Source organism: Chlorocebus sabaeus, chromosome 5, assembly GCF_047675955.1.
Source record: "Chlorocebus sabaeus isolate Y175 chromosome 5, mChlSab1.0.hap1, whole genome shotgun sequence".
In the NCBI taxonomy this organism is placed as follows: domain Eukaryota; kingdom Metazoa; phylum Chordata; class Mammalia; order Primates; family Cercopithecidae; genus Chlorocebus; species Chlorocebus sabaeus.
Genome location: NC_132908.1, coordinates 19449991 through 19477709, shown reverse-complemented (window position 1 = coordinate 19477709; position 27719 = coordinate 19449991). Strand labels below are relative to the sequence as shown.

At 45.1% G+C, this 27719-nt stretch overlaps 2 protein-coding genes across 5 annotated transcripts in view; one reads left to right on the top strand and one right to left on the bottom strand.

Moving 5' to 3' along the window:
• Nucleotides 1-544: 544 nt before the first annotated feature.
• LDAF1 (lipid droplet assembly factor 1) lies at nt 545-23936 on the bottom strand. 4 transcript variants are annotated; one of them, XM_007987498.3, is made up of 5 exons: nt 23810-23936; nt 20975-21168; nt 11695-11863; nt 8083-8221; nt 545-1673 (listed from the first exon to the last, which is right to left on the bottom strand). In XM_007987498.3, exons 2-5 carry the CDS (start codon nt 21068-21070, stop codon nt 1592-1594), a joined length of 486 nt encoding a protein of 161 aa, XP_007985689.2. In that variant the 5' UTR covers nt 21071-21168; nt 23810-23936; the 3' UTR covers nt 545-1591. The 4 variants fall into 4 exon arrangements, with proteins under 4 accessions (XP_007985689.2, XP_007985688.2, XP_037845695.1 ...); XM_007987497.3 differs by having other exon boundaries at nt 20975-21275; nt 23810-23931; XM_037989767.2 differs by lacking the exon at nt 8083-8221.
• A 59-nt stretch (nt 23937-23995) lies between these two features.
• The window catches only part of DNAH3 (dynein axonemal heavy chain 3), a 211576-nt gene continuing 207852 nt past the window's right edge, over nt 23996-27719 (top strand). The window contains exons 1-2 of the mRNA XM_073015222.1: nt 23996-24465; nt 27261-27687. The gene's annotated coding sequence lies outside the window, so the exon portion shown is untranslated. The remainder of the gene's footprint in view (nt 24466-27260; nt 27688-27719) is intronic.

The window sequence follows — 27719 nt, the reverse complement described above, 5'->3', positions numbered from 1 at the left end:
AATGGAGACCATCCTAGCCCTGTCCCATCTGCATATCCCATCCTCCTAGCCACTGTGACTGGTCTGGGGTCACTCACATGACCCAAGTCTGTCCAATCAGAGCCAAACCCAGAATATTTGTATATACTGTTGAGAAAAAGCAGTTTTCTTGCACAGGATGGAGCTCCTAAGACCTCCACAAGGAGCGGGACTGCCTGCAAAAGCAGCTTACAATGAGGAAAGCTGTACTGAGAGATAAGAGGTGAGAGATGCCTAATGACACCACCTGAGCCCCTGGAATTGGCAGCACCTCAAGATCTACCCCTTGGCTTTTTGGTTGAGTGAAACTAATCCTTCTCCCCACCACCCCTCTTTTTAAAGTAACATGGAATTGGGTGTCTATCACAAGCAACTTAAAAAATCCCTATTACCCAGTACCAGTCATGAAATTGACAGAGGAATAGGCAGGTCTGATGTATGGAGCAGAAGGGAAAAAGAGTAAAGGAAAAATGCCCACCCAAATAAATATTGAATGAAATGCCACAGCAAATAAACCACTCGATAATTCCACTAGGAAATCCAATAGGAAATTTTATTTTTACTTTCTAGTCCTTTAGCATTGGCTTAGATTGGGCATGGTGGCTCACGCCTGTAATCCCAGCACTTTGGGAGGCCAAGGTGGGTGGATCACCTGAAGTCAGGAGTTCGAGACCAGCCTGACCAACATGGTGAAACCCCATCTGTACTAAAAAAAAAAACCACACACACAAAAAACTAGCCGGGCACAGTGGCTGGTGCCACTTGGGAGGCTGAGGCAGGAGACTTGCTTGAACCTGGGAGTCGGAGGTTGCAGTGAGCCGAGACTACACCATTGCACTGCACCCTGGGCAACAAGAGGGAAACTCCGTCTCAAAAAAAAAAAACAAAAACAAAAAAAGAAAGAAATGACTTAACAGGACAAGCTCTTTAAAACAATACAAAAGTACCAAGTGCAAATATGTAAAAGATTAACAGCACTTAACAGTACTCAACAGTAACAGTGGAAACTACACCTTTAGACTTTTTTGAAAATACTCTTGGCCACAAAGTTACATTTGGACTCTATTTTCCAATTTGTAGAGGCCAAATGTTGCTGTTCTTTCTGATAAAAAGCAAATACCACAGAAGGGCTTGCTCTGTTTTGGATTTTTTTTTTTTTTCATGTTGTTTCACGTGAGTGAAAAAATTAACAGCTGCCCTCATTTCTGAAAACAAAAAACTATAAACAACCACTGTTGCTCCCAATGGGACCGTTCGACATAAGCCCTGAGGCTTTGGGGTCAATGGGCTAGAGTCTAGAAGCCCAGGACCCTGCCAAGGTCAAGTCTGCATATTTGGGGCAGGGTGAGCTGTTGAACCATCGCATTTCTCTGCTGCTTCTTTACATGGGAACCAACACAAGAATAACACAATCCCTAAATTGGCTGCTGCAGGATCCTACAAATAAGTGAAAAAGCGAGAGGACACAGCCAAGGAGTGCTTGCTACCCAGCCCCCTTCTTCTGAGCCATAATCCCAAGGGGTGAGTATGATCCAGCAGTACTTGAAAAGAAGCCCAGCCTCTGAGCAGCCACTCATTCCTGGTAAAGCCCCTCGAAGTCTGCAGACTTCATGGCTGGCAGAAAGTCACCATTGGTGTTTTGCTGTGTCAGTGGTCTGTCGGATAATAAGAAGAGATGGTTAGCTCTAGGTCCTCGGTAAAGAGAAACGTTGGAAGTGTGCATAGCTGAATACATGATGTTCTTTTTCCTGATTTATTTTTAGCTGCTTCTTGCAACCACACCAGGCCTATGCCCATTATACAGATGAAGAAACTGAGGGCACAGGAAGTTAAAATGACCAGGTTAGGAGTAGGGTTACAGCCCCTTTTCCATCTTCTAATTTGGATATTTATTATGTTTTTCTTAATTATCTGTGTCCTCACAACAACCCAGTGAGAATGGTAGATTAAGAGTAGCTATTTTGTCTATTTAACCAATGGACAAAAACTGAAATCAGAGAAGTCAAGCAGCCTGTTCCAAGACCACACAGCTAAAAAACATGCCAGGGTGGGAATTCAGACCATATCTTCTGATTTCAATTAGTTTCCTGACATCTTCCATGGAAAGGAGTTCGGGGGCAGGATTGTATTAGTCAATTCTCACGTTGCTAATAAAGACCTGAGACTGGGTAATTTATAAAGAAAAAGAGGTTTCATGGACTCACAATTCCACATGGCTGGGGAGGCCTCACAATCATGGTGGAAGGCAAAGGAAGATCAGGGGCACTTCTTAGATGGTGGCAGGCAAGACAGCATGTGCAAGGGACATGCCCTTTATAAAACCATCACATTTCGTGAGCCTTATTCACTAGCACGAGAATAGCAACCATGGGAAAAACTCACCCCATGATTCAATTACCTCCTACCAGGTCCTTCCCATGACATGCAGGGATTACAGGAGCTACAATTCAAGATGAAATTTGGGTGGGGACATAACCAAACCATATTGGGGGGAAAGGAAGAGAAACCAGTCTTCTTCAGTCCTTGTGACTGTCAAAACGCTGTGAGAGAGGAAGTAGTGCTATTGATATTAACTCAGTTGGATCCATGGTTTATCTTTGAATTTCAAAAAGCCTTGCCATCATTGACACCCCACTGTGGGAAACCACAGCACACACCAGAGCTTGGCCGACCAGGAGATATTTCCCAAACCCTTCTCCTTATAAGTTTATGCTACAGAAGATGACACAGCTGAACATTCCCAGCTTAGAGTGGGGATATGCTTTGGATGTTTGTCCCCTCTAAATCTCAAGTTGAAATGTGATCACCAGTGTTAGAGGTGGGGCCTGGTAGGGAGTATTTGGGTCTTGAGGGTGGATCCCTCATGAATAGCTTGGTGCCATCCTTGGGGAATGACTGAGTTCTTGCCCTGAGTTCATGCAAGATCCGGTTGTTTAAAAGAGTGTGGCACCTCCTTCCTCTCTCTCTTGGTCCTGCTCTCGCCATGTGACACTGTCTCCCCTTCACCTTCCACCATGATAGGAAGCCTCCCGAGCCCTCACCAGAAGCAAATGTCAGCACCATGTTCCCCTGTATGGCCTGCAGAACCATGAGCCAAAATAAACCTCTTTTCCTTGTAAATTACCCCATCTCAGATATTTCTTTAGAGCAATGCAAAAACAGACTAACACAAGTGGCCATCTGACAAAGTTCTAGTCAATGAAGTCTTTTGAAAGTATAGTGATGAGAGGTCCTGAGAAATCTTTTACTCACATTGTAAAAAGGGTCAGACTCATTTTTTTTTCTCCTTTTATCCTGCCTTGAAGGTAGCTGGTGTACCTGGAGCTGCAGTAGCTATCTTGTGGCCATGAGGTAGGAAACCAATGAGCTAAGGATGGCAACACAGTAAGGCAAAAGGTGCCTGGTATGTTGATACCACACAGCAGCTGCACCAGCCCTGGGCTGTCTCCAGTTTTTCATTAAGCAATAAAAAAAAAAGTTCCCTGTGTGTTTAAACTAGTATCTACTTTGGTTTTTCTCGTTATTTGCCACCTAAACCATTCCTCCCTCATAACAAAAAACTAAGAAGCTTTTCCTTTTCTTAGTGAAGATATAAGAAAGCTAGTTATGCTCAGGTTGGTTTGGAAGATTATGATATGGGGCAGTGAGTTTGGTGGCTCTACAAATAAACACAGCCGCCCAGGGCCCCTTCTTCTCCCAAGCTGCAGGCCCTGGGAGATCTCGCTGTCTCCATAACAAAGCAGTGTGGTTTTGCCCCTCAGAGGCTAGCTGATCTACACAGGACGCAGGTCAGTGTATTTGATCTACATATTGTTTAGTTGATTTTCATATGTAAGGGAAACTTTTGTTTCCTTTTTCTTTTCTTTTTAAAAAATTTAAGCTATATATTATCTTTCATGTTTTAGGGCCAAAATTCCATTAAATCATGAAATAAATTGTATAGCTCCTCTTTCCCCCACTCCATGCTTTCAATCATTTAATGAGGGAGTTATCTTTTTTTTGAGTTATAAAGAATTCACTAATGCAGGCTGGGCACAGTGGCTCACACCTATAATCCCAGCACCTTGGGAGGCTGAGGCGGGTAGATCACTTGAGCTCAGGAGTTCGAGATCAGCCTGACGAACATGGTGAAACCCCACCTCTACTAACAATACAAAAATTAGCCATGCATGGTGGTGCACACCTATAATCCCAGCTACTTGGGAGGCTGAGGCAGAAGAATTGCTTGAACCCAGAAGGGAGAGGTTGCAGTGAGCCAAGATCAAGCCACTGCACTCCAGCCTGGGTGAGAGTGAGACTCATCTCAAAAAAAAAAAAAAAGAATTCGCTAATGCAAGGGTTCTCAGATGAAAACCATGTTCACAATAACATGACCTAATTACATGCCTTTTTCACTCACATTCTCTCACGAGGGAACAGTGCAATTTTTCAAAGTATATTTGGAAGATCTGCATGATTCAATGAACCAATATTCTCCCAATGACCAATGGGTAAAGTTACAAAATCACGCATGATAAAGATCAATTTGAAGTGTGAGATAGACCTGCAGATTTCGATAAAATAAGAGTATAAAAATTTCACATTTCATCTAACCTTTAAAAAACTACCACTTACGGAGTTTTGGTGTACTATCATAGAATATCCGCAATCGTTTAAAAAAGCTTTGCCTCTCTTTCCCAACCACACATTGAGTGATGCTGAGTCTTCTTCAGATACTTCAAACAGAACAACATAGAACAACAGAACGAATGCAGCCACACAAACGAGAAGCCAGCCGACAACTGTTAAGGCAGCTATGAAAGAGATTTGTAAAATGTAAAACCATACCACTCACAACTTTCATTTTCTTTTGGAAAATATAGTTACTTTTCATTAAAATTTGTTACTTATATCAACAGGTAATATTGCTCCTTTTAAATGAATAGATATTTTTAAAACTTATGTTATGATTTCTAATAGAATCATTATTTCAGAACAAGGAACACTGAGGAAGAAAATTTTTAAAAAAGAAATAATTATTAATACTCTTTTTTTTTTTTTTTTCCAGACAGAGTCTAGCTGTGTCACCCAGGCTGGAGTGCAGTGGTACAATCATAGCTCACTGCGCCCCCAACTTCGCAGGCTCAGGCCATCCTCCCTCCTCAACCTCTTGAGTAGCTGGGACCACAGGCATGCACCACTATGCCCAGCTAATATTTAATTTGATTTAATGTAATTTATGTTATGTTTATTTTATTTTATATAGTTTTATGTCATGTTATTTATTTATTTTATTTTATATTTCACCTCATTTCATTTGTTTTTTGAGATAGAGTCTTGCTTTGTTGCCCAGGCTGGAGTGCAGTGGTGTGATCACAGCTCACTGCAGCCTTGAACTCCTGGGCCCAAATGATCCTCCCATCTCAGCCTCCTGAGTAGCTGGGACTACAGGCACGCATCACCACACCTGGCTAAGTTTTGTATTTTTTTGTAGAGATGTGATCTTGCCATGTTGCCTAGGTTGGTCTTAAACTCCTGGCCTCAAGTGATCTTCCCTCCTTGGCCTCCCAAAGTGCTATTAATGCAATTAACTACATAAATAAAATCTCTTCGGAGCCCTCAATAATTTTTAAGAAGGTAAAACGGGACCTGAGAACAAAAAGCTTAAGAACCTCTGCCCACGTGGAGACAATTGGTTGGCAGCAATAGGGGAGGATAAGGAGATCAAGTACAAATCCTGGATTTCTTTTTCAATTTTTTCATTGATAAGTAGGGAGTCAGATTTTTCTACTTCCTGTGATATAATTTTTAAGAACTTACCCTATTATAGCAGGGTTCACAGGCAGGGAGGAATTTTATTTCAGAAACATCACCCTCAATATGCAAAATAGGCCAATATTTCTCCTTTCACGTCTTTTAAGACTGGGAGTGAGTCAGTGCCTCACACCTGTAATCCCAGTCCATTGAGAGGCCAGCGGGGAAGGATTGCTTGAAGCCAGGGGTTTGAGAACAGCCTGGGCAACATAGCAAGACCCCATTTTATAAGTAAAATACAAATGAACGAACAAAAGACTAAGAGCAATCAAAGCGTTTATGAAAAGGTGAACATGATTCCAGGGATATCAATTAAGCAATCCTATGAGAGCCATCCTTAAGCAGTTTTATATTACACCCACTTCACCCTTTATTTTTCAACATAGGAATAATAACAGGATGACCTTTTGGTAAGGAGTTCAAGGGCTGTTTTGCAGAAAAACAAAACTCAGGATATCAGTTCTTATGGAACAATGGTTGGCCAAATCCAGCAAGCTGCCTGTCTTTGTAAATAAACTTTTATTGGAACACAGCCATGCCCATTCATTTACTTCCTGGTCTGTGCTGCCTTCATGCTATAGCAACAGAGTTGACTAACTGCAATAGAGACTATATTACTTACTAAACACTTGCTATCTGGCCCTTCCCAGAAATTGCCAACTCCTGTTTTAGAAAGTCACTCTGTATCCTGATTAAGAGGGCTTTGGAATTAACTGACCTGGATTTAAGTCCCTTCTGTGCTACTCTCAGCTTAAGGGACTTGGCTTAATTTTCCTTATAATAGAAAGGGGCTAAATTGTAAGGATGACATAAGATAAGGCCTGGAAAGTGTTTAAGAGAGTCCCTGGCACACAGCAAGTGCTCACTAACACTATCATCAACTTAGCAGGAGCTTAAATGAAGTATGATGAACTTGGGACTTAGATTCTAAAATCAACATACAGGACAAAAAGAAAGCATTAAAATAAATCTCCTTTGAAAATCCCTTAGGTGGGTGGCACATTATAGACAAACACAGAGTCTCCCAGTAAGGCCAACATAGCTGGTGTTTCCCTCAAGCATTTAAGTAGATCGCTGTTGTTTCACTCGAGGCCCCAGATGAAGTAGCTGGCATTGAAGAGCCATATTGTAGTAACAAAAATCTATATATTCAAACATGAGGCTCACACTCAGTTGGTGAGAAACTCACATTCTCAAGAGCAGAGGGGATCGACAGACTTTGGGGACAGAAGATTCACAGCTCCCATACTGTACTGCTTTGGGCGACAGACATGTCTGGTGGGTCATTTTTCTCCTGTGCCTCTCCGCCCCACCCCACCAAAGAAAACCACCTAATTTGACATTTGTAAATTAAATGGACATCTTTTAAAAGGAATCAATAATACTGATAGAGTTGCTATGACAATGAAATGTGTATACCTGATGGAAAATGACAGCTATTGCTTTGTTTAAAATTCCATGGTAAATTCCCACCTGATGCTTGGCATACATGGGGAACTACGAGAAACACCTGGGTCTTACAAGTTTCCTTCTGGACATCAACTAGGATTACAGTTTTATTTGTGAAAATCCCCTCAAGTGGCAGATTAAATTACTCAGCAGAGTGTGGTGGCTCATGCCTGTGGTCCCTGCACTTTGGGAGGCAGAGGCAGGAGGACTGCTTGAGCCCAGGAGTTAGAGAACAGCCTAGGCAACATAGCAAGACCCTGTCTCTACAAAAAATATTAAAATTAGCCGGGCATGATGGCATGCACCTGTAGCCCCAGCTACTTGGGAGGCTGAGGCAGAAGAACTGCTTGAGCCTGGGAGGTTGAGGTTGCAGTGAGCTATGTTCATGCCACTGCACTCCAGCCTGAGTGACAGAGTGAAGCCTTGTCTCAAAAAAAAAAAAAAAAAAGTAGAAAGATTAAAAAAATAAATTATTCCAGCCGGGCACGGTGGCTCAAGCCTGTAATCCCAGCACTTTGGGAGGCCGAGACGGGCGGATCACGAGGTCAGGAGATCGAGACCATCCTGGCTAACACGGTGAAACCCCGTCTCTATAAAAAAATACAACAAACTAGCCGGGCGAGGTGGTGGGCGCCTGTAGTCCCAGCTACACGGGAGGCTGAGGCAGGAGAATGGCGTAAACCCGGGAGGCGGAGCTTGCAGTGAGCTGAGATCCAGCCACTGCACTCCAGCCCCGGCGACAGAGCAAGACTCCGTCTCAAAAAATAAATAAATAAATAAAATAAAATAAAAAAATAAATTATTCCATGGACATCTATTTACCTGGGAGAAAACCAGTAGTTGATGAGGCTGGAGACCACTACATAGGATGCTATCATCATCCCTGACATGATGAGTGACACGAAGCCCAAACCACAGAGGATGCAGAGCAGTGAGAGGCCACCCATAGCGATGACCAATCCTAGGAGGAGAACGTGGTTAGGAGAAGTGTTCATCTCAAACAGGTTGAAAACTGGCAGACCCTGGGGTCAGTGCATTTAAAATAACGACAGCTAACTCAGATTATTAAAGTAAGGAGATTTCCCACAAAAACCCAGATTTTTGGCATCACTTAAAAAAAGGAGGCGATATGGCACCTGAGTGGGCATCGAACCATAACAGCAACTGGCTGGCCCTCCCATTGCCTCCAGTCCCCACAGTTCCCAAACTGCATCGCACATGGGCCGCTTTGCTCATTTTGTCTTTTTTTTATTTTCTTTTTTGAGATGGAGTCTTGCTCTGCCTCCCACGCTGGAGTGCAGTGGCGCGATTTCAGCTCACTGCAACCTCCGCCTGCCAGGTTCAAGCGATTCCTGGCTTCAGCCTCCTGATGAGCTGGGATTACAGGCGCCCACCACCATGCCCAGCTAATTTTTGTACTTTTAGAGGAGATGGGGTTTCACTATGTTGGCCAGGCTGGTCTCGAACTCCTGACCTCGAGTGATCCTCCCACTTCCCAAAGTGCTGGGATTACAGGTGTGAGCCACCGCAACCAGCCTGCTCATTTTGTCTTGCCCGTAGGTGTTAGAGTTTGAGATCCCTTTATCCTCAAGGTCAAAGATGGACTTCCAAAGGGATCCCCCCAAGGAGTCAGCCAAGGCAGTACTGGGGGAGGTAAATTATCTCCAATGTCTCAAATTGCATAATAAATGCCATTATTTACACTTACTTACAAGCTATAGGTATAAAGGTCATGCAGACTAAAGCAAAATCTAAATGCAGCTTTTGATGGCATCCTTGAAAATCCAGCCTGTCAACTATCACATTTTAATCTTAAGGTCTGATTGGTCATTTTTATGGCGCATTTTCAATGCCATTTTAATATACCATTCCCATTCTGAATGGGAATATTAATCTAATACGTCCAAGGAAAATACATTTTTTCATAATGTGGGGCCTGTGGGAGGAAAAGAATAAAAGGTACAAGGAAAAGATCATGAAGAACAAATAACATGGCAAGTATCGTACGGCTGACATCCTTCCCTTTGCTTTGCGAGTGGCCAGTTAGCCCAGTACTCCTTCCACAGCCACAATGATGGTTTCAGGGAGGGACCCTGAAAAGGCTGGAAGGAAGGGAACATCAACAGATGTGCTGCCTTTTCATAAAGATTTGAAAGTTTTAGATCAGTGTTTTTCAAAGTGTGGCGCCAACCACCTGCATCAGAATCAGGTGCATCAAGGAAGCTTGTAAAAAATTCAGATGTCTAAACCCCACTCCAGACCAACTAAAATAGCACTCTCTGGATGAGGCCTGGAAGTCTGCATTTTCTTTCTCTTTTTTCTTTTTTTTAAGACACAGAGTCTTGCTCTGTTGCCCAGGCTGGAGTGCAGTGGTATGATCATAGCTCACTACAGCCTCAGCTGCCTGGGCTCAAGCGATCCTCTCACCTCAGCCTCCTGAGTAGCTGGGACTGCAGACACACACCACTTCTTTCTTTCTTTCCTTTCTTCTTTTCTTTCTTTCTTCCTTCCTTCCTTCCCTGCTTCCCTTTCTTTCCTTCCTTCCTTCCTTCCCTCCCTCCCTCCCTCCCTCCTTCCTTCCTTCTTTCCTTCTTGAGACAGGGTCTCACTCTTGTCACCCAGGCTGGAATGCAATGGTGCAATCTCGGCTCACTGCAACCTCCACCTCCCAGGCTCAAGTGATTCTACTGTCTCAGCCTCCCGAGTAGCTGGGATTACAGGTGCCCACCACCATGCCCAGCTAATTTTTTGTATTTTTAGTAGACACGGGGTTTCACCACGTTGGCCAGGCTGGTCACGAACTTCTGACCTCAGGTGATCTGCCCTCCTCAGCCTCCCAAAGTGTTGGGATTACAGGCGTGAGCCACCGTGCCTGGCCTCCTTTTTTTTTTTTTTAAAGAGATAGAGGGGAATCTTGCTATGTTGCCCAGGATGGTCTTGAACTCCTGGTCTCAAGCGATCCAAAGTTGGTATTTTGATAAAGGAAGTAAGATTTATACACACTCAGAGCTGGGTACAGTGGCTCACACCTGTAATCCCAGCACTCTGGGAGGCCGACGTGGGCAGATCACTTGAGGTTAGGAGTTCAAGACCATCCTGGCCAACATGGCGAAACCTCGTCTCTACTAAAACTATAAAAATTAGTCGGGCATGGTGGGGCATGCCTGTAATCCCAGCTACTTGGGAGGCTGAGGCAGGAGAATTGCTTGAACCGGGGAGGCAGAGGTTGCAGTGAGCTGAGATCATACCACTGCATTCCAGGCTGGGCGACAGAGCGAGACTCCATCTAGAAAAACAAAAATATTTAAATACACTCAGCTTCAAGAACCACTATTCTAGAGGCTTTGCACATGCTGTTCTCCTGTCCAAAAGGCCCTTCCTTGTCCACCCTGAGGCAAAGTTGTTATATATCTTTAAAGTCTTGTCTGCTGTAAAGCTTTGCATGTACCATCAAAATGTAATGGCTCTCTCCTTTCTCTGTAAATTTCCATTCTTATGGTACTCATTCATTCCTCCACCCATTCATTCATGCATTCACCCATCTATCCTTCAACATTTACTCAAAAACCACTCTGCCAGACTCATCCACTGACCATGCCTACTTTTTCCTTCAAGTGTAAACTGCTTTGTCCCTGGGGCAAATAAACAGCCCTGGGTGCTCTTAGCTCTGGGAAGCCATGGAATGGACCAGAAGTGATCACCTGACCCACTGGCCACCATCTCTTTGGCCACTTGCCTGTGGTGTGTGATCTGATTTGAAAAGGCAAAGTGAGCCAATCAGATTTGCTTTCCCAGTAATTTGAACTTAGGAATACAGGGAGAAGTTGACTGTTGGTAGTGGAACTTCAGGAAAAAGGGTGAAGGTGGTCTCCACTACCTAGCGAGGCATCTGGCATGCAGTAGGTACCCAGTAACTTACTGTGGAATGAAAAGTCTCCCTGCTTAACAATAATAGCTAGCATTCATTGAGAAGCTACTCTGTGCCATGTATTGTGTATTGTGCTAAGGACTTTATGGAGCCATACGTTTCAATCTTCACAACAACTTTTTGAGATTGTATTATTACATCTCTATTTTACATATGAAGAATTTGAGGCCCAGAAAGGTAAACCACTTGCCCCAAATCACAGTGGTAGAGGTGGAATTTGAATGCAGACTCCAGAGTCCCTGTTTTACCTACCCTGATAAGTTGCCTTGCTTGATGTGATTTTGACAAGAATGGCAGACAGACAGGTGTGGTAGCTCATGCCCATAATCCCAGCACTTTGTCAGGCCGAGGTGGGAGGATCACTTGAGCCCAGGAGTTTGAGACCAGCCTGGGCAACATAACAAAACCCCACCTCTTCAAAAAAAATTAAAAATGGCAGATGCCCCAAAAGTATTGTTCTCCCAGTTGAGTTATTTTCCAAGGGGGTGAATGACAGAACAGGCTACCTTCCAGTATGATGACCCCCAGCAGAGCAGCCAGGGACGTAAGCATCACGATGAGCAGGAAGAATCCAACAGGAACAGCTGACATGACAATGAACACGAGCAAGGTGAAGGCGAGAAATGGATGCCTGTCCAAGTACTGACCCACTGGAGACTTCATAAAGGCCACCACCTGTGGGCAAAGGACGAAGAGCCAGGGTTAAGCACCACATCGGAACCCCAGGTTGAATGGATCTGCCCACGCTGTGAGAATTACAACCAGAGGTCGTAAAGCCAGAAGGCTCATGTATTAAGAAGTCACTACAGGCCGGGTGCAGTGGCTCACGCCTGTAATCCCAACACTTTGGGAGGCCAAAGAGAGCGGATCACCTGAGGTCGGGAGTTCGAGACCAGCCTGACCAACATTGTGAAAGCCTGTCTCTACTAAAAATACAAAATTAGTCAGGCATGGTGGTGTATGCCTGTAATCCTAGCTACTCGGGAGACTGAGGCAGGAGAATTGCTTAAACCCGGGAGGCGGAGGTTATGGTGAGCCAAGGTCACGCCATTGCACTCCATTGCACAGCCTGGGCAACAAGAGCAAAACTCGGTCTCAAAAAAAGAAAAAAAAAGTCACTACAACAAGACTTCTCCCAAGACATGAGTCACCCAGGTGGCGATCTTAGGTAGCTGTGGGCAGGCGGCAAGTCTGAGGTCCCCACCCAAGGTCAAGTCCTGTGAAAGGAGGAAAGACCCAGTCATGGCTCTCCTGCCAAACACACACTCTTCGGAAGACCTCTTCGGCATACGGGTGCATTGATGTAAGGTACATACCATCTGCCTCCAACTTTACAGCTGAGGTTCTCATAGTTGAAGCCACTCAGACACAAACAGGCTTAGCTACTTGGATCACCTAGGAGCTTGTTAGAAATACAGAATCTGGCTGGGTGTGGCGCCTCACACCTGTAATCCCAGCATTTTGAGAAGTCAAGGCGGGAAGATCGCTTGAAGCCAGGAGTTTGAGACCAGCCTGGGCAACAGAGCAACATTCCATCTCTACAAAAAATTTAAAAACTAGCTTGGCAGAGCGGCACACACCCACAGTCCTAGCTACTTGGGAGGCTGAGGCGGGAGGATCACTAGAGCCCCTTGAGGCTGCAGTGAACTATGGATTGCACCACTGCATTCCAGCCTCGGCAACAGAGGGAGATCTTGTCTCCAAAAAAAAAGAAAAAAAAGGAAATGCAGAATCTCAAGCCCTGATGAATCAGACTCTGCCTTTTAAACAAGATTCTGCAGGTGTTGTGCATACACATTAAAGTTTGAGAAGCAATGAACTAAATCACTTGTCTAGAGTCGCACAGCCTCCAAGTGACAAAAGCTCACCATTAAAAGCTAATCACTTGTCTATTATTAAACATTAAAAGCATTATCATTATTAAAAGCATTATTAAAGTGATTAGCATTAAAAGCTAATCACTGGCTTATTATTAAGCATTAAAAGTATTACTATTAAAAGCATTATTCTATTATAATTATTATTATATAATTACTATATTAGTTATACATATTAGTATTAGTTATCAATATTAATATGGCATTAATTATATATTACATTCTAAATATGATAATATAAATATTATATTATATATTATATATAATTTGTATAAAATTATATGTATTATATTTATATTATATTATAATTATTAAAAGCATTATTAAGCATTAAAAGCTAATCACTTGTCTATTATTAAGCATTAAAAGCTAATCACTTGTCTATACTTGTCTATTAAAAGCCAAGCTCAGCATTAAAAGCTAATTACTTGTCTATTATTAAGCATTAAAAGCTAATCCCTTGTCTATACTTGTCTATTAAAAGCCAAGCTCAGCATTAAAAGCTAATCACTTGTCTATTATTAAGCGTTAAAAGCTAATCACTTGTCTAGAGTCCTACAGCCTCCAAGTGGCAAAATCTCAGCATTAAAAGCTAAGGCCTGGCCGGGCGTGGTGGCTCACACCTGTAATTCCACACAAGGCAGAGGCAGGCGGATCACCTGAGGTCAGGAGTTCAAGAACAGCCTGGCTAACATGGTGAAACCCAGTCTCTTTTAAAAACACAAAAATCAGCCAGGCGTAGTAGCCTGTGCCTATAGTCCCAGCTACTAGGGAGGCTGAGGCATGAGAATCGCTTGAGCCTGGGAGGTGGAGGTTGCAGTGAGCCAAGATGGTGCCATTGCACTCCAGCCTAGGTGACAGAGCAAGTCTCTTTTTCTTTTTTTTGTTTGAGATGGAGTTTCACTCTTGTCGCCCAGGCTGGAGTGCAATGGCATGATCTTGGCTCACCGCAACCTCCGCATCCCGGGTTCAAGACATTCTCCCACCTCAGCCTTCTGAGTAGCTGGGATTACGGGCACCCCCACCATGCCCAGCTAATTTTTGTATTTTTAGTAAAGACAGGGTTTCACTGTATTGGCCAGGTTGTTCTTGAACTCCTGACCTCAGGTGATCTGCCTACCTCGGTCTCCCAAAGTGCTGGGATTATAGGCGTGAGCCACTGCGCCTGGCTACAAGTCTCCTTTTCAAAAAGAAAAAAAAAGAAAGAAAAAAACCAAAAGGCTAAGGTTCTGGACTCAAAATGGCCAATGCTTGCAATAGCTGCCACATCAAGTAAAAATACTAAATACTTTTATGTCATCAACCTGGTTACCATAGTTGGCCACAGAATGTGACTAATGCAAGTTTATGCTGTGTTAATAAATAGTTTATTTTCCTTCACCAGGCAAAAGGAATTTTGGATCTAACTAAATGGAGGGAGACTGCTTTAACACAGAGCTGGCCATAGGCAAATCCACAAAGATGGGTTTCCCCTTCTCCTCCTTGGGCTCCATGCCTTCTTTCTCCTCAGTACTGGCATTCTAGATCCTGTTCATGTGAAAGGTACAGAACCTCCTTCCATCATAACTGGTCCTTCCTGAGCCTCATCCCTAGGGCCTTGCAGGCCAGCAGATGAAAAGAAGACATAATTCAGGTCCCCAAGACACATGTGCCGCCTAGGAAGAAGAGTTTACCCAAGTGATTTAAACAGTGGGATTTTCAGGGCGAGTTGGAAGGCAGGAAGGGTTTGTGGTTCATGCTGAAAGAGCTAAAGTACAAGCCACATCCTGCTTAAATAGAAGAGGCCATGCCAAGAAGCCATAGCCGTAGGTCTTGGGCTTTAGCATGGTCTCCTAAGAATTACTCTCGAGGCATGGCCAATTTCACTTCCTGCCAGGCCACAGGACGGCAAAATGCCCACTGACCTCACTGCCTCCTGCTACCCCACCATTCTGACAAAAGCCCCCAAAGAGCGTGCTATTCCACTTCTCTAGCCAGAGATGACTATAGCAGGAATCACCTCGGAGCTGGCACTGCCCAGCCTGGACACTCCATCATCAGAGTCTAGTGAGATCCTGCTGTGTTGGGGCAGCTGAAAGTGAGAGACAGGTGGAGGGGCCGTGGGAGTCACCACACAGAATGTGGGCTGGTCCCTTGCGCTGTCTCAGGTCCTGACTTCTTTCCAGTTCTAATCCATATGCATCCTTATTTCATGCTCCCTGTGTCACCTGACTCTTACAATAAAAAGAACCACTGTGGGGAGGAGCAGATGGGCTCTTCAGGAAAGGGAGGCAGCAGTACACCAGTGAGTGTGCTGCACTGGCAAGGGAAGGGCTGTGCAGTGGAAGGAGCTTGTGAGGCTGGGACACCAGGACACCAGACTTGCTGGCTTACCCCTGGGCTGTCCATCACAGGCCACCTGTGCCATTCAGCACTTAGAATGCTCCTCCTGTGACTGATGGCCTGGATTTCCAATTTAATTTAATTAAAATTTTAAAGCTGAGACTTGATTCAGTTGTTGGAAAAATTTTAAGTCTGTTTCAAATAGGTTGGGTATGCGAATCTATTTCACTGAATTGTAAGTTTTATAAAATCTGAATAGAGATTAAATACTTCCAGTGAAAATTTGGCATTGGAATTGAGATGTGCTCTAAGTGTATGAAAAAAACAATGCAAAATATCTCATTAATACCTTTTTATATTACCTGTTGAAATTATAGTGTTTTGGATATATGGTGTTAAATTAAGAATATATTATTAAAATTAATCTCTGGCCGGGAACGGTGGCTCACACCTGTAATCCCAGCACTTTGGGAGGCTGAGGTGGGCAGATTACTTGAGATCAGGAGTTCACGACCAGCCTGGTCAACATGGTGAAACCCCGTTTCCAGTAAAAATACAAAAAAAATTAGGCAGAGTGATGCATGCCTGTAATCCCAGCTACTCGGGAGGCTGAGGCGGGAGAATCACTTGAACCCGGGAGTTGGAGGTTGCAGTGAGCCGAGATTGCGCCACTGTACTCCAGCCTGGGCGACAGAGCGAGACTCCATTTCAAGATAGATAGATAGATAAATTAATCTCATTTGTTTCTTTTTATGTTTTTTAATGTAACTATTAAAAAACTTAAAATTATATATGTGGCTTACATAATATTTCTGCTAGACAGCACTCATTTAAATTTCATCTAGGGAAAAAAAAACAGGGAACAAACTGCTGTCATTTGAGCACAACTATGACATGATTAAAGGAATGATTTAAGAAATATGAACCTAGCAATCATGTGCAAGAGGCAGGGAGAAAGATTTGCAGGAAATCAGGTAAAATATACTGATAGTCAAGTCCAGGCTGATGGCACAGAGGGAAGCGGAGAGGGAGGAGGAGATGGGTTTGAAAGTGGAATGACAAAAGAAGGAATACACAGGACTTAGGGACAGTTTGGCACAGGGATATAAAAGGAAACAGGCAAGACTGTTCTACTTCAGTCCTTAAGGAATCCACCTTTTTCTTAGCCTTTTTTTTTTTGAGATGGAGTTTCGCTCTGTTGTCCAGGCTGGGTGCAATGGCACGATCTCGGCTCACTGCAACTTCCACTTTGGGAACTTCCAGGTTCAGGCGATTTCTGGCTAATATTTGCATTTTTTAGTAGAGACGGGGTTTCACCATGTTGGCCAGGCTGGTCTCGAACTCCTGACCTCAAGTGATCTGCCCATCTCGGCCTCCCGAAGTGCTAGGATTACAGGCATCAGCCACCACGCCCCGCCATTCTTAGTCTTTTCTGAGCCTGGGCTCTATAATCAAAGAGAAAGTCATTCGGATATGCAAAGAGACCAAGATTCAGACAATTAAACCCAGCAATTGTCTTTTCCCAAGAAGTACAGCTGAGCTCCAGCCAGTCTGTCCCAGGAGGGGAGGACACGGTTCAACCACACCTAATAATAACAGAGAACATTCATTAAACACTCAGGTGCCAGGCGCTGCTTTAAGTGCCTCCCGTGTTATTTCCTCATTTATTTCTTCCTACAATGCTACGAGGTAGGTAAAAAAGAACGACCTAACACTATTTAAACTCAGGGGGCTAGAACGTAGCAATTAACATTTCATTCTCATGGCAACAGAGGGGGATGCGATGGAAAGATGAAAAGTGGGAGAGGTTATTATTCAGTAACACGCACTGTGATTTTCCATCACCAGCCTGGAGGTAGACACAGGTTATCCAATCTAGACTCTACAAGCACAGTGCAGCACTGCAGAGCCCAGGAAGGCCAGGCCAAGACAGACTGACAAAATTACGTGCCAAGCTCTGTGCTAAAGCCTCAAACAGCATCTCAGATAATCTTCATAACAAACCTCTGAGCCTGGCAGTGCTCATTTTAGAAAAGAGGAGATGGTAGCTGGGCGTGGTGGCTCACTTCTGCAATCCCAGCATTTCAGGAGGCCAAGGCAGGAGGACTGCTTGAGGCCAAGAGTTTGAGACCAGCCTCAAGGACCAGTGAGAGACCTTGTCTCTCCAAAAAATAAAATAAAACATTAGCTGAGTATGCTGGTGTGTACCTGTAGTCCCAGCTCCTCAGGAGACTGAGGCTGGAGGGTTGCTTGAGACCAGGAGTTCGAGGCTACAGTAAGCCATGATCGCACCACTGTACTCCAGCATGGAAAACAGAGCAAGACTCTGTCTCAATAAAAAATAAATAATTTTTAAAAAGGAGATGGAAATTCAGTGAGCCTAAGTGACTTGCTTCAGACAAAGGCAGTGGGCTTCTAAAGTAGGGACAATGTGGCCAGTATTTGAGAACATGAAGGCTCCACCTGGGATGATTCAGGAGCCACGCAAATTCCCTGGTAGGAGAATGCAAAAAACAATCAACGATTCATTATCTCTTCCTACAAGGAGGAGGGCGAAGGGTCAGGACTATCTAAAACCACTGGTGGCCAGGCGCAGTGGCTCACGCCTATAATCCCAGCACTTTGGGAGGCCGAAGTGGGTGGATTGCCTGAGGTCAGGAATTGGAGACCAGCCTGGCCAACATGGTGAGAAACCCTGTCTCTACTAAAAATACAAGAAAAAAAAAAAAAACAAAACAGGTGAACATGACTATTAACTAAGTTCAGGCAGGGCCAGGGCGAATGCCTAGTGCAGTGCTTGGCATACAGTCAGTGCCAAGAAATATGTAGTCAATCCTTGTTACTCCCAATTCCATATTTGTAAATTTGCCTCCTCACTAAAATTTATTTGTAACCTCAAAATGAATACTGGCAGTGTTTTTTGTTTTGTTTTTTGAGACGGAGTCTCGCTCTGTCACCCAGGCTGGAGTGCAGTGGCGCGATCTTGGCTCACTGCAAGCTCCGCCTCCCAGGTTCACGCCCTTCTCCTGCCTCAGCCTCCCAAGTAGCTGGGACTACAAGCATCCGCCATCATGCCGGGTTAATTTTTTATATTTTTAGTAGAGATGGGGTTTCACCATGTTAGCCAGGATGGTCTTGATCTCCTGACCTCGTGATCCACCCACCTTGGCCTCCCAAAGTGCTGGGATTACAGGCGTGAGCCACCGCACCCAGCCTGTTTTGTTTTGATTGAGACAGAGTCTTGCTGTCACCCTGCTGGAGTACAGTGGTGTGATCTTGGCTCCCTTCAACCTTCACCCTCTGGGTTCAAGCGATTCTTGTGCCTCAGCCTCCCAAGAGGCTAGGATTACAGGCACATGCCATCATACCCAGCTAATTTTTTTATTTTTAGTAGAGAAGGGGTTTCATCATGTTGGCCAGGCTCGTCTTGAACTTCTGGCTCAAGGGATCCACCTGCCTCGGTGTCCCAAAGTGCTGGGATTACAGGCGTGAACAACCACATTTGGCCCACAGTGCTTTTGGGGTCATTAGTGGACATGTCCACAACAGCAAAAGACGGAGTCACCTACCATGCACATCCCCAGCTGAGGTCAAGCAAGTTGACACTGAGCCTGCCTGTTTCATCTTTTAAATGAGTGTCATTGTGGTCTATTTAGTGCCACGTTTATGCTTTAAGTTGGTGATTTTATCGTTGAAAATGGTCCCCAAGTGTAGTGCTGAAGTGTTCTCTAGCGTTTCTAAGCATGAGAAGGCTGTGATGTGCCTTATGGAGAAAATACACGTTGTGTGATTAGCTTGGTTTAAGACATGAGTCACAGTACCATTGTTGGCCCCGAGTTCAATGTTAATGGTCAACGATATATACTAACATGTCTTTAAACAGAAATACACAGAAAACGAGGTTATGTACTGATCAGTTGACAAAAATGTTGTGGCAGAGGCCCACAGCAACTGAATCCTGGACTTCCCCTAGGAGCAATGGTTTGGTATGTGCTAATTCGATGTCTGCAGTAACTTTATAGAACGTAACGACCATGGTTAATGAGAATCAGCTGTAAATGTGGAACGGCAGGAGGACCCTTCTTACTGAGCTAACTTTTAATAACAAGAGTCCCCGCCAGCTGGCGAGAAAGCTGCTTGTCCAATTTAAAAATAGCTTGGTAAATCCACAAAGAGTGCCAGAAAAATTCTGGAGCAAGTCCAGAATTTATTGTTGTAGACTGCAAAGAAGCATCTCTTCAAGTAGCTCCGCTGCGCTATCCAATACAAACAACAAAAATACATCACAAAACGGTTCATTTTGTTACATATACATATGTATTTTTATAGGTATATTATGTAGAAAAAAGGTCTAGAATGACATACAAAATGTTAACAGTATTATCTCTGAAAGCTCTTTTCCCTGACAAAATGCTGAAAGGCATATAGAAGAAAGCAATAAGGATAAATATGCAAGAAAACTATCTGAAGTCCCATTGCCACTGAGTGGCTACCGAATACCTAAAAAGTGGCTAACTTGAATTGAAATGTACTAGCAGTGTAAAATACACACAGGGTTTCAAAGAGGGAGTACGAAAAAGAAGGTACAATGTCTCAAGAACCTTTTTTCATTAATAATTTTGTATAAATGATTACATGTTGAAATATTTTTGATAGGTTAAATAAAAACATTATTAAAAATAATTTTTTTTTTTTTTTTTTTGGAGACGGAGTCTCACTCTGTCACCCAGGCTGGAGTACAGTGGCACAATCTTGGCTCACTGCAACCTCCACCTCCCGGGTTCAAGTGATTCTCCTGCCTCAGCCTCCTGAGTAGCTGGGACTACAGGCGCTCACCATCACTCCTGCTGATTTTTGTATTTTTAATAGAGACTGGGTTTTACCATGTTGGCCAGGCTAGTCTCGAACTTCTGATCTCAAGTCATCCGCCCACCTCAGCCTCCCAAAGTGTGAGGATCACAGGCAGGAGCCATCGTGCCCAGCCAAAATTAATTTTACCTATTTCTTTTTACTTCTTAAATGTGGCTACTAGAAAAATTTTAAATTACATACGTGGCTTACGTCATATTTCTTTTGGACCTGGATTCCTAGTGGAACACCGAACTCAAATCTTGAAGCAGGCTTTTGTCTCTCATTTTCAGGGTAACAGATAGGGCAAAAAATCACAACAAAACCAAACAAACGAAAACAAAAAAGGATAGTATCTGTGGCACAGACTTCTTTATCCAGCTAAAGAACTGCATTTGCCATTAGTGGCAAATGACTCAATTTTGGCTTAAGAGATGTAATTGGAAGTGTTGTGTGTGACTCCCAGGAAGTCTCCTTAAATTGGAGGTGGCTTGTACATCTCTTTTCCCCCTCTCCTCAAATCCTGTTGCCTGGAACATGGATACAATGGCTGATGCTCTTGCAGTCATCGCAGACAAGGAGTTTGAAGGTCACAGCATAGACATGGCAGGGTGGTAAGCCAGAAAGATTCTTGACTTACCTCCAAATTTCTTCTACTGGAGAAAGAAATAACTTTCTATCTTGTTTACGCTAGTGTTATATTGGGATTTTCCATTATACACAGTGATTGGAAACTGACCTTTGAATTATTCTGGAAGGAGTCCATCAGCAGAGACAGCTTCTTCTGCAGTTCTTGCAAGTTCCTTGAGATACTCCGGAGCTCCTCTTTGGCCATTCTGAAGCTCACTTCAATCTCTTTGGGGATGAATTCTCCTACCAGTAAATTCTCCAGTGCAGCCCACGGTCCAATCTCTCATGTCGTCCTGTCTCTTGCTGTTACCAGAGGAAACAACAGCCGTTAGTGGTCTTCATCCAACTGGTTCGACGAGTGCTTCTACCATCCTCATACCTTGATGGCAGGCATGTAGATGGAGGGTAACCTGGCAATATTCACAACAATTTCAGATTGCACACACTTCAAGCCAGGAATTTATCTTCCAGGAACATGATGGAAATAATCCAACAGGTATCTCAAAATGTACTAAAAGGCCATGCATTTCCTCCCTGTTTATAACATATAATGACCAGCAAAACATTGGAAAGGAGCTAACTATATTTCCATTAGGAGAAAATGGGCTAAATAATTATAAATTCAGTCATTAAAAGGACAGCGTGACTGTTTCGTGATGTGAAAAGATGTTTATGAGACTTAAAAAAAGATAATTTTTTTTTTTTTTTTTGGAGACGGAGTCTCGCTCTGTCGCCCAGACTGGAGTGCAGTGGCCGGATCTCAGCTCACTGCAAGCTCCGCCTCCCGGGTTTACGCCATTCTCCTGCCTCAGCCTCCCGAGTAGCTGGGACTACAGGCGCCCGCCACCTCGCTCGGCTTATTTTTTGTATTTTTTAGTAGAGACGGGGTTTCACCGGGTTAGCCAGGATGGTCTCGATCTCCTGACCTCGTGATCCGCCCGTCTCGGCCTCCCAAAGTGCTGGGATTACAGGCTTGAGCCACCGCGCCTGGCCGATAAAATGTTAACAGTATTATCTCTGACAGCTTATGTTTATTTTTTAGCTTGACAAAATGCTGAAAATACACAGAAAGCAAGAAAGCTGAATACACTATTTCAAATCTCATTTCCTTTTATTTTCCCTCGAAAGCTTTCCTTGTACAACAGCAGCCTTGGCCTATTTCTCTTCTTTATTACTGTGCAGGTTGGCTCCCAATTCCATCATTCCATACATCATCATCTATTTACTTGCAGGTAAGTCTATCCCCAGTAAGGAGAGCTGCGCCTCGGGGGCAGACCTCACCACAATAATTATACTCTAACTAAACTGCTTGGAATTTTGAGGGGTGTCCCAATCTCACACAATTTTTACTTATTTTTAATAAAGGCAATTGGTTAAATTAGATATATTTTTTAACCCTTGCTGAGTTTTCAAATATAAAAAACAATCATTCTTATTTTATATTTCCCAGAACTGGCTGGACACAGAGATATGTTTTCCATTTTTCCTTTTAAACTGACCTCCTGACCTACAGTACAAATGCTTAAAAGATTCTGTCCGCGTGGCCAAAATTAACTGAGAGATCATCACAGTTATTTATCATATTGAATATCCCACGTGCTAATTGCATTAGTTACAGGGGGTAATTTTATCTACTACTAAGCTGTATAGGGTCTCCTATGCAAATTAAAGTGCATTTTAATCATCCCAGCTAGACATTCTCTGCTACTTTCCTTGTGTAAAACAAGAAACCCTTTGGAGGTGGAAGTTGAGGAGGGGACTAATCCCACCACCCCACATTCTCTCTCTGAAGCTGCCTCTGGCATAGATCTTGAACTCGGGATGTTCCCAGCACTCAGTTCCCGTAATCTCATCTCTGCAGCAAGCTGAAACAAGCCCAGTTCTCCCTACAGGTCTCCTTTGGCCTGGGAGCCTCGAATGCCACCCAGACCGGTTTGGGGAGTCGGATGGGAGAGTGCGTGGGGAGAATGCCATCGGCCACAGCCTTCAAATGCGTCTACCTGGCCACCAATTCCCAGACCCCCGGTCACTCACTCCTCGGAGGGGCCTCCCCAGCCACAGAGGTGTCTCCCGAGAAGGGAAAGCGTGGACCCGATGCGGCCAAGGAGTGCCCCGCCTTCTTCACGCCTGGGGGACTGGGCCAGGCCAACACCAGCCAACCCTCTCCCCTTCCAAGGCTCCAAATAAATCTCCTGGCTCTCCCACCCCCGAATCTCCAGGAGCAAACGGCTACCTCGAAAGTTCCAGCTGGGAGGAGGGGTCATATCTCTGGTTGGGGGATGGGAGCTGCAGGGCGCCTCGAGCTTACGCTGGCCGCCCCTCCCCATCTGGGCCCAGCCTTTCAGCCTTCAAAAGTCAGGGAGACCCAAGGAGAGGAGGAAAGGAGTGAAGTGCAGGTGGAGAGGGGTTCCGCGTCCCACAGAGGCTGAATAATGGGAACTCAGAGGGGCGTCGAGTACTTTGTTACTACAAAGAGAAGCCCCCTTTGATACTTGCAGATCTCTCTGCAGTGACGGGGAAGGGGACCTCGGTGGAGAAGAGGGGCTGGATGGCGAGGAGGGCGCCTGTTTTCAATAATCCTTGGGAGGTTTGCCTCGACGTCTTCCCCAGGTTCCCCAGAAAGGGGCACAGTCTCGGTGTGTGGTGGTGCTAGCTACCATTTTACCTAATCTAGTAGTGTGTGTGTGTTGGGGGGTGGCGGGGTGAGTGTGCTTTGAGGGGTGGGGAGGAATCGTGTCTCCTCGTGCGCTCCCAGCCCCGTCCCGGTGACTCACAGGCAGGAGACGCCCCTTATACTAACCCCGGGGCAGAAAGCTACGGGGCGTGGGACCCCGATTGCGCGCTCACGCCGTCGCCTCCGCGCTCCTCCACTGTCCCCGCCCGGCGAGGGGGGTCTAGCCACCCGGGGCACCCGGACCACCACCCCCAAGCTCCGAGCTCTCACCTGCTCTTGGCGGCCGAGCAGCCCCCACCGCGTTTGCAGGCGGAGCGAAGAGAGGCAGGAGGAGGAGCAAGAGCAGGAAGGAAAGAGCGTCCCGGGAGTGAAGCCACAGCCGCCTGCCTCCGCCCCTTGGCCCGGGCACCGCCCCTCGGCTCTGCTCCGCTGGGCTCGCCCCGCCCGTGGCCGGAAGGATCCGGCAAAAGCGCGCCAAGGTCTCGCGCCCAGGCCTTTGCCGGCGCGCTCGCTCCCACTGGCTTTCGGAGCCACTGGAGACACGCCCGGAGAGGTTGACAGATGAGGAAACTGAGGCTCAGGGAGTGTCCCTTCCCACACGACTGGCTTGGAGTGAGAAAGTTCAGACCACCTTCAAGACAGGCCGACTGGCAGCCGAGAACGAGTTTTCCAGCGGTCTCAGGGTTTCCCCTCCGGTATCCCTAAAACCAGCTGCTCTGGAACGTCTCTGGAGCTCGAGACACACGAGATGAAGTATCACCCTGACTGGAAGTTTTTAACCAAGACACATGAGATGAAGTATCTTCCCTGACTGGAAGTTTTTAACCATGACTTCTCAAATGCAAATGTCATAAGCCAGTGAGATCCTTTCAGATGGATTAGATCTCCATTTTACACATGAAAAAGTCCAGGCTGAGAGAGACAAGGTAAATCAACCCCAATTCCTCAGTTTGCGGGGATCCAAGTCGGAGCAGGAACCCGTGTTTCCCCTGACCCCAATTCTGCCCCATAGAGTAAGGTTTCTGAATATTATGCGATTGACATTTGGGGCGGGATAATTCTGTGTTTCTGAGCTGTGGATTGTAGAATGTTTAGCAACATCCTGGCCTCTACCCATTAGATGCCAGTTACAAGGCCCCCGCCCCCCCAACCTCCAGCTGTGTCTCAAAATATTGCCAAATGTCCCCTGGGAGGTCCCATCATCCCGAGTTGAGAACCACTGCCGTAGAGCATGATGGCAACTTACTGTGTCATGGCTTCAACCATAATTCAGGGAGAGGGATAAGCCCAACCCTTGGTCTGCTGTTGCACAGTTCTCAGCCACTTTCTAGACGGAAACCTGTGTTATCCGACCTGTGGTCATAGCAACCTGGAGAATATGTCTTTAGATAACAAAAAGCTGCAGGGCACGATGGCTCACGCCTGTAATCCCAGCACTTTGGGAGGCTGAGGTGGGTGGATCACTTGAGGCCGGGAGTTCCAGACCAGCCTGGCCAACATGGTGAAACCCCATCTCTACTAAAAATACAAAAACTACCCGGGCATGGTGGTGCGCACCTGTAATCCCACCTACTTGGGAGGCTGAGGCAGAAGAATCACTTGAACCCAGGAAGTAGAACTTGCAGTGACACTGCACTTCAGCCTGGGCAACAGAGTGAGACCCTGTCTCACAAAAAAAAAAAAAAAAAAAAAAAGCAGTCACAGGGTTGTAGTGAGGACTGGTGCAATAGTGGCTGTCGAGGACTTAGCACCTATTGAGGCACAGAGTAGGGGCTCAAAAATATTTGCTGGTATTATTACATCTACCACCTAATGTTTCTGGAAATAATCAGGCTAATGGATAGAGAAATAGCTTGGGGTGATGATTGATGATGATGATGATAAACCACAGAATCCTGCTGTAATTCTTCCACAATAGCAGAAAAGAAGAGCTAATAGTGGGGATAGGACAGACAAGAGTCCCTAAATTCTTAAGTTTTGGCCAGTCTTGTCTGGCGTCATGCACTTTGTTCAGCTGCAAAATGGTGGGTTTCCCACCCAGGAAAATATAGTTTTTTGTAGGGTGTCTGTGTGTTTCCTTAGATTAAAAAGCCCTGCAATCATGATTCCCTGAATAGACGTTGCTTTGGAAAGCTGAGTTGGGGTTTCCATTGGGATTTTTGTTCAAGGGTGCCATCTAGGGGCATCTCTGTGAATCTTCGAATTCCTCCCACCTCTGGCAGTTTTGGCTGGGCCAGCAGTTTTGCTTGTCTTTGTGTGATAGCAGCTTCCTCCACCACATCATGCATTCCTCCAGGGCTGGGATCCCAGCATCTCTCCATAGCATCAGGACTTAGCGCTCAAGGAACGCACAGTGGTTGGGGAAAAAAAATCCATGTGCAGCCTCTCCTATGCTGTCCCGATTACTTGCTGCAATGGACTCAATGTTTGTTCCTTTAAAATCCAGATGTTGAAATCCTAACCCATAGTGTGATGGGATTAGGCATGGGGCCTTTGGGAGGTGATTAGGTCATGAAGGTGAAGCCCTCCTAAATGGGATTAGTGCCCTTATAAAAGAGATCCCAGTGGCTCACACTTATAATCCCAACACTTCAGGAGGCCGAGGTGGATGGATTGCTTGAGTCCAGGATTTCGAGACCAGCCTGGGCAACATGGCAAAACCCCTTCTCTACTAAAAATACAAAAGTTAGCCAGGCACGGTGGCACATGCCTGTAGTCCCAGCTACGTGGGAGGCTGAGACAGGAGGATTTCTTGAGCCCAGGCAGTGGAGGCTGCAGTGAGCTGAGATTGCACCACTGCACTCCAGCCTGGGCAACAAAGTGAGACCCTGGCTCATTAAAATAAAATAAAATAAATAACATAACATAAAATATAAAATAAATCCCAGAGAGCTCTCTTCCCCTCTTTCCCCTATGTGAGGATACAATGAGAAGTTGGCAGCTGCAACATGGAAGGGGGCCTTCACTGGAACCAGACCACCCTGGCACCCTGGTCGTGAACTTCCAGCCATCAGAGCAGTGAGAAATAAATGTCTGTTGTTTATAAGCCACCCAGACTTTGGTACTTTGCTATAGTAGCCTCCAAGGATTGAAACTGTTGCTCTGCTTAAACAACTATTTTAGGTGTCAGGAATGAGCTGCCAGGAACACCAGCCTCTGAATAAGAAATGTGTGAAAATTTTCTAGTGACAGATTAAGACCCTAAACTGTTGATACCAAGAGACGGGGACAACGTGGAACCTCACTGACCTCTCCTCCCCATGTTGGCAGATTTGGCAAATAAAAACACAGGACACTCAATTAAATCTGAATTTCAGGTAAATATGGGTAACTTTTTAGTATACAAGTACAGCCCATGTATTGAATGGGACATGCTTATACTAAAACATTCTTTTTTTTTTTTTTCTTTTTTGTTGAGACGAAGTCTTGTTCTGTCTCCTAGGCTGGAGTGCAGTGTGGCACTATCTCAGCTCACTGCAACCAGCATAGGCGTGTGCTGCCATGCCCAGCTAATTTTTGTATTTCTAGTAGAGAAAGGGTTTCATTATGTTGGTCAGGCTGGTCTTGATCTCCTGACCTTGCGATCTGCCTGCCTCAGACTTCCAAAGTGTTGGGATTACAGGCGTGAACCACTGCTCCCGGCCCTAAAACATTGTTTTACCTAAAAAATTGTTTGTTTGAAATTCTAATTTAACTGGATACCTTGTGTTTTGTCTGGCAGCCCTGTGCATTTGGAGTTGAGAAGATTGAGAAACAAGACCGGGCATGGTGGCTCATACCTGAAATCCCAGCACTTTGGGAGGCTAAGGCGGGCAGATCACTTGAGGTCAGGGGTTCGAGACCAGGCTGACCAACATGGCAAAACCCCATCTCTACTAAAAATACAAAAATAAGCCGGGTGTGTTGGCACACACCTGGGGAGGCTGAGGCAAGAGAATCACTTCAACCCAGGAGATTGGAGGTTACAGTGAGCCGAGATCGTACCACTGCACTCCAGTCTGGGCGACAGAGCGAGACTCCATCTCAAAAAAAAAAAAAAGAAAGAAAGAAAGACAAAGAAGATTGAAGATTGAGAAACTGGAAGCCTATATCCCTTCTTAAAAGTTATCCAACACGAAGTTGTCAAACAACAAACTATTCTGGTACAGGTGAGGCAGCCTGGGGGAAGTCGCTTTCATTC